This window comes from Diadema antillarum, unplaced genomic scaffold (genome assembly GCF_040938485.1).
Source record: "Diadema antillarum isolate AM-2024a unplaced genomic scaffold, OU_Dant_1.0 seq00000881_RagTag, whole genome shotgun sequence".
In the NCBI taxonomy this organism is placed as follows: Eukaryota; Metazoa; Echinodermata; class Echinoidea; order Diadematoida; family Diadematidae; genus Diadema; species Diadema antillarum.
The window spans coordinates 452,592-459,676 of NW_027271745.1; the positions used below are offsets into that span (position 1 = coordinate 452,592).

At 38.7% G+C, this 7,085-nt stretch overlaps 1 protein-coding gene across 1 annotated transcript; it reads left to right on the forward strand.

Annotated features, from left to right (window-relative positions):
• Positions 1 to 4,470: 4,470 nt before the first annotated feature.
• On the forward strand, positions 4,471 to 6,333 carry LOC139740777 (uncharacterized). Its single transcript, XM_071651350.1, has 2 exons — positions 4,471 to 5,091; positions 5,281 to 6,333. Exons 1-2 carry the CDS (start codon positions 4,477 to 4,479, stop codon positions 6,331 to 6,333), a joined length of 1,668 nt encoding a protein of 555 aa, XP_071507451.1. The 5' UTR covers positions 4,471 to 4,476.
• Positions 6,334 to 7,085: the final 752 nt, after the last annotated feature.

The window sequence follows — 7,085 nt, forward strand, 5'->3', positions numbered from 1 at the left end:
ATCACAATTCTTATGTCATGGTTACCTCATAGCAATGACGGTTGCCATGGCAACAACTATTTTAAAGAAAATATGATATTTCCATGAAAAAGCAAGAAAATATGACAAGATCGAGTAAAATATTAATTACAAATTAGTATGATCGTCAGCTTTTTTTCCCCACTATGTTCATTTTACTTCATTTTCGTTGCTATAGCAACATGGCAAAAGCTGCCTTTCAAAGAAAAATAAGCATTTCAATTAAAAGGAAAGCAAGAATGAAATAAATCGGTAGATAGTAACTTTCTGTATAGAGTTAGATTTTTTGTGCTATTTCCCCTGTTTTGGGAGTGCCGAACACGAATCCACCTGTTGCCATATTTCCAAATGACATCTTTAGCCGTTGCCATGGCAACAAGTTATTTTCTTTAAAAGATCATGTATTCTTCATTAAACAAAACACATCCTGTAATTTCTAACAGATGTCAATATAAACACATTTCTTCGATTAGATTAAAAATCACAATTTCCGAATGTCACAGCTACCTCATAGCAATGACTGTTGCCACGGTAACAGCTATTTTAAAAAGAAAATAACGAAATTTTTTCATTAAAAAGCATGAAAACATGAAAAGATTGAGTAGCATATTAATTACCAGTTAGGGTCCTACTATAATGATCATCAGCCTTTTTTCACAATGCTCATCCCACATTATTATCGTTGCTATGGCAACAACATGATTAAAACCTTCTTTTATAGAAAGAAGAAGTATTTCATTAACAAGGAAAGAAAGAATGAAAAAGGCAAATGATCAATTTCTGTAGAGTTCAATTTTTTGTGTGTGCTCTTTCCTCTATTTTGGGGATGCTGAACAGGAATCCACCTGTGTCCATTTTTCGAAATGACGTCTTCAGCTGTTGCCATGGCAACAAATTATTTTCTTTAAGCTTATTGAGTATACCAACGTTACGAGACACTTTATCAGATATGTATTGCACATGAGCGTTCCATTTCATATTTTCATTTATGTATATTCCAAGAAATTTGACACTTTCTTTTTGTTCCAATAATATATCATCCACCATAATATTTAAATGGGAATTTCATTTTTATGCTTCTTATTATGAAAATGAATGAAATTTGTCTTTTTTAAGTTGAGTGATAATCTATTGTTCTTAAACCATGTAGATGATTTCGGCAATTCAGTATATTAAGAGTTCTTAGAAGCGACTGAAAATCAGAATTGCCGGAACAAAATACATTGGTGTCATCGGCAAACAGATTATTTTGCAGTAACTTAGATGAATTTGTAATATCACTTATATACACTAGAAATAGTAGCGGTCCCAATATGGATCCTTGTGGGACGCCGCAATGTATATAGGTAAAACTTCAGAGTTTACCGATTCATAGTTTACGTGCTGCTTTCTTTTTGATAAGTAATCTTCAACCATTCCAGTGGAATGCCACGAACTCCATAACAATGTAATTTGCGTAAAAGGATAGTGTGGTCAAGAGTGTCTAATGCCTTGCTTAGGTCCATGAACACACCGATGACATGTTTTTGTCCAGCTAAGGCAGTCGACACTCTGTCGTACAATTGGGCTAGTGCCATATCTGTAGAATGAAATTTCCTGAAACCATATTGGTCTTGGACCAGTATCTGTATAAAAAATTCATACAGTCTGTTATAAACAAGCCTTTCCATGACTTTAGAAAGACTAGGCAAAATAGAGATGGGACGGTATTTATAATTCGAGACAAGAGAGGAGTCATCTTTTTTGTATATTGGAATAACTTTTGCAATTTTACATGCGTTCGGAAATATACCAGTTGAGAGCGACAAATTACAAATGTGTACTAAAGGTGTCAATATACTCCCAACAATTTGTTTTAAAAGAGACGTGCTCATTTCATCATGACCACTTGTATAACTTGATTTTAAAGAATGCACAATATCAAGGATCTCACTAAAATCTGTTGGTTTGAAAAATAATGAATTATCGTTTGACGTGCCTAAATTCTGCGAGAAATCTGTTTGTGTATGATCAATTTTTGAAGCTTGACTCGGACCTACAGTAACAAAGTACTCATTATTCATTGTAGGAGACCTATTAAAGCCTATCAGGCTTGATGGGAAAAGGTCCCAAAGTAAATACAAGACTTTCACAACTTTAAAGATACGGGTGCAAAATATATAGAACACAAATGGTATATACAATCAAAACGGGCTGCCATGAAGAAGGAAAAGAGTAAAGAGTAAAGCACTGGCAGAATATACAAAACTGTGTTGCTATGTACGGAGCAGTGTGCGTCTACAGTTGTTTCTGAACTGCTGCAATGATTTGCAGTTTTTCAGTTCATTGTGTGTTGATAAAAGTGGATAAAATTCAATAGACAATTTGATTATTTGACAGAGGTAGCACCCTTCAGACTTACAGGTGTCAAAGGAGCCTCCTGTCACAATCACAGGAAAGAATTTATTTGGGATTAATCACTTCATACATTTATTCTTATTAGATGGAAAACTCGTTGGGTATTCTAAACGCTATTTCATGATGTAACTCATCGCTTGGTCAGTGAAGTTTCAAATGTTTTCCTTCTCACAGAATCACTTTCTCTTCGATTCTTGCTTATTTTCTGTCAGAGACTTGTAATTTGCGCAGATCTTCCAAGACATAATTTTCACGCAAGCTGAGAGAAAGCACATAACTTGTGTAACTCAGGTTGCTATAATTACTCAATGAAAGGTAAAGTCCAACACTGATGTCATGAACGGTGTATAGGACTAGGACGCCATATTACACTAACACTCTGACAACAGTTAAACGAAAATAGTTTTCTTAATGCGTTTGTCTCAGTTTCCTCCTGTTATGCATGTCCTGATCGTTGTTGTACTCCTTGTACATATAATGACCGTTACAAACGTAACGAAAACGTGATTTTCAGATAGACACACAGTGGGGGAAAACCCGCTGCTATAATTAGTGTACAGGGTCACAGTGAAAAGGTCATGATGAGCAGCGACACTCCTTTGATAGCTGCTCGAATCTCCAGACCGTTTTGGAAGTGCTTTGTATAAATAATCTGCCTTTCGTTTCGCTGACTCCTTATAACACTTTGTCCATGTCTTTAAAAAGTAAGACCACATTCAGTTGAAGTCGTGTTCGCACCGTCCTACTGTCTGAAAAGATTACAGGTTGTGATCTCGTACTTAGATGAACTTCGGAGCCAGACGCAAATCAGCAATACTGAACCCGGAAGTAGGCCCTACAGCATACTTGGTAAGCATGCGAAACGATAATCACACACCCATGTTGCTTGTGCGTGACGTGTATAGTTTTACATTCATGATAACTAAATATGCTTAGAATGGATTCTTCCTTGTTTGTTTGCGTAACATTTCTGTTGTCATTTTCTGTTCTGTTTAACATGTTCAATTCCACAACCTATTTTAAAATTTGTAATATATTCAATAGTTCGCCAAACAGAAAAGCTGGCGTAGACCTTTTCATGAATATGGTATTTGATAGATATTAGTCATTGTCTCCGTTGGAAATTAATCAATGTCTAACGATCTTATTTACACAAATCTACGCAAAAAGATAGGAGATTAGCGATTTAGGAGACATGAGTAGAACTTGGCACAAGTCAGACCTCTTTAGGACTTCCTTTTCCTTTTCTTTTTATCGTGTTAATAGTGCGGCCCGCTAAATCACTTTCTTTTCACAACTTAGACTGAAACGCGAGAGAGAGAGAGAGAGAGAGAGAGAGAGAGAGGTGTCTATTCATGCTTGTAGAATGTTTGTAACTCGATCATAGTGTCTGCGGGTTGCCACATGTAAAAAGATATATCAACGAGAATCTGAGCGAAATGAAAGAAATAATACGTTAGAAACGCATATTCGTAGTCTCGTTTCTCTCAATGCCAAATTCATATGGCATGTGCATAAACCTATAGTTATGAGATTAAGTCCACAGTAACTGCTTAGATCACAACTGACCGCTGGAGGAAATTCTCGCTATATACACAGCTAGGGTCATGATTTAATTAGTCATAACTCAATTAGCTGCTCAGAATACCTCATAACTTCTTTTTTTGTGAATGTATTGCGATGCTTCCATGTGTTGTTTGACTAATGCTTCTTTCAGGTTTCAAAAAGTAATACTTAGTATTGCATTTAGTCTAAAGTTGTACCATCGTATGACAGATAACTGGGTGTGGTATCCTGATACGTTGTGGGATCCACTTGAAATGAGCCGGCATAAATCAGCCATATTGAAGCCAGAAATAAAGCATGCTTGGTATACATGATAAACGGTATTCTCACAAACTTATTTTACATAATTTTGTTCGATTTTACAAATGCAGAATTCTTTCGACATGCCTCCCATTAACTTTCCCTTGTCTATCAATACTGATGTTATATTTTGGTTAGCGCTTGCTGATGTGTTTACCTCTATGTGTTCTTTTTGCTGTTAGGCAGACAACAACCATGGCAACGTTTCATCAAATCAGCAGCCAGAATCTGGAGTGTCCTATTTGTCTGACACTCTTCAACCAACCTAAATTGCTGGCATGCTCACACACCTTCTGCAAAGACTGTCTGCAACGTATCTTTCAAACTCAGCCCGACCAACAAACTCTAACATGCCCTGTATGCAGAAACGGAACTCCTCTACCCAGTGGAGATGCGAGCAAGTTACAAACAAACGTACCCCTGAGTTCTCTCGTGGACGAGGTGCAAACCAAGAATCCAACATGCACAGTCTGTGAGATGGACGAAAAACCACCAGCTGTGTCCTACTGTCAGGATTGTGGGAAATACATGTGTGACTCGTGTGAGAAAAGTCACTCTACCTGGAATCCGTTCTCCACCCACTCAATAGAAGCCATGAGCGAGGTGCTCTCGGGAAAGGTTCCGCTCAAGAGGCGACGAAAGTGTAAGAAACACCCTAATGATGACGAGGAGTGTTTCTGTACCGGATGTCGGGAGTACATCTGCTGTAAGTGCGGGATGCTGGAGCATTTGCAAGAGGGACACAAGCTGGAAGAAGCAGCCATCCATGAGGAGAAGTTGATGAAAAATATCAAGGAGTTGAAAGAAAGAGCAAAGACAAAGAAAACAACCATTGAAAACTATATCGAGTTCATAGAGACACAACATAACGAAATAACAGATATACTGAGAAAGCTCAACGATGAAATCGAAAAGACATACGAGGAATACGTGCGACTATTGTTAGCCAGGAAAGAGGCACTGAAATGTCAAGTGAAACGGTGGTCTACACAATTCGAGAACGAGTTAGAAGCCATGGAGGAGGAGAGTCGGCGAACAATTCGTCAAATGAACGCGATGGAAGATCTGGTAACTAACGGTATGAAGGTACCGTTAGAGAAAGACGCTTTGTTTGTGCACGACACGCTGTCTGAGAAATTGAAGAGCTTTCTAGGACGAGATGATCCTGACCACAAATCACCAAGAGCTGTGACAGAACGAGCTCAGAAGATTTCATTCAGTAAACACGTGAAGGTCAATGAACTTTTTCTTGGAGAGTTGAAAGGCATGAAGTGGGATGTGATAGCTGACGTAGAGCTCCCTTGCAAAGATAGCATGAACTGTGTCACTCGTGCACCAGACGGTAAGATGGCGGTGGGATCGTCTAAAGATGGAATGCATTTTTATTCCGCTGATGGCAAGTTACAACAGACAGTGCTGAAGGATGTCGGCATCCGTCATTTCGGATTCCTGTCTGATGGCCGAAGTGTTGTACGTGATGCAAATTATATCATGTCACTCTACACTCCCCAGTGGGAGAAGCTCGACGTCACGTTCGAGACGGCGAGTTTTGATCAAGGAGGGTACGGTGATCTCACTGTGGATGAAGATGATAATATCTATGTGAGTTACAGGAATCTAAAAAAGATCCAGGTGTTTGCACCAAATGGTGGTAAGGCAGTCAGGGATGTAATGTGTGATGGACTTACACCTGTGCAAATATTTTCCTTTCGCACCATGGGGAAACTACTACTGCGACACTCATCAGCTGTCGTGTGCCTTTATTGTAAAGGGAAGAAGAATGTTTTGCATGTGAAAAAGAGAATGCTTGCCTACCCAGCTATTTGTCGAGATGATTCGGTCATTGTAGCCTGGGTGAAATATGAGGAGGGTCTCGTCAGTATCGATCAATATACGACAGATTTGGAGCATGTGCACAATATCGTCTCTGATTTCAAAATACAAAAATCAGAGGGAAGAAATTGGTACTATCTCCAAGAGTTTGATAGTGGTGAGATAGCTTTCTGCACTACAGATCGACTCTACTTATTTGATGCGATATTACATGTATAATCATTTTTAACATTACATATGATGTGACATGTAATCGAGATCGACAAGTGCTGCATATTGCAAGCTGGGGAAGATAGATTATCTTAGGCTGCGTTCACATAGAAGTATACTATTCGGGTATTCGGGGCTCATTTTCGAAGGCACGCGAATAGCTTGAATCGAACGATAGGATTTCCTCACACCGGTTCACATAAGAGGGCACTATTCGAAAGTACCGAATAGCATAGAATAGCATAGCAAAGTGGGAATCGAACTTGTTCGATTTTCTTGCAGCGTATACGTCTCTCGTTTATGAAATAATGACAATGTTGGTCTGGATTTGCCCTTTAGCAAAAATAAGCATGTAGACTGACATTCTGATGCAGTTTAGAAATTGTTAATAAGATTTGCTGGGATGTAGGAGGAAGAAATCCTCACTGCATGGGATGGTGAGTTGACGGTGCGGGTGATGGTGTACTGGGTGCCCGAATAGCGAATAGCGAATAGCGAATAGCGAATACCGAATACCATTACTTCTATGTGAACGCAGCATAATGGGCTATATAACTGAATTGCATACTATATCAATGAAGTTTATGCATGTATGGTCTTGGACTTCATATGCATATACTGTATACATGCATACGCGAAGGTATACAACCTCCAAATTTTGAAATATTTGATACGGAATTTCACGGAGCCACGATATGCAAAGGACGCGAATGTCGAAAAATAGCAAAGTCCAAAATTTGGATAGGTTTTCTCCGAATGTG

What these genes read in the sequence shown, in the direction of transcription:
- LOC139740777 (XM_071651350.1), top strand. Translation starts at nt 4,477, where the DNA reads ATGGCAACGTTTCATCAAATCAGCAGCCAGAATCTGGAGTGTCCTATT. An exon ending in TCAAGGAGTTGAAAGAAAGA is followed by an intron (nt 5,092 to 5,280) that starts GCAAAGACAAAG and finishes ACACAATTCGAG; the next exon opens with AACGAGTTAGAAGCCATGGA.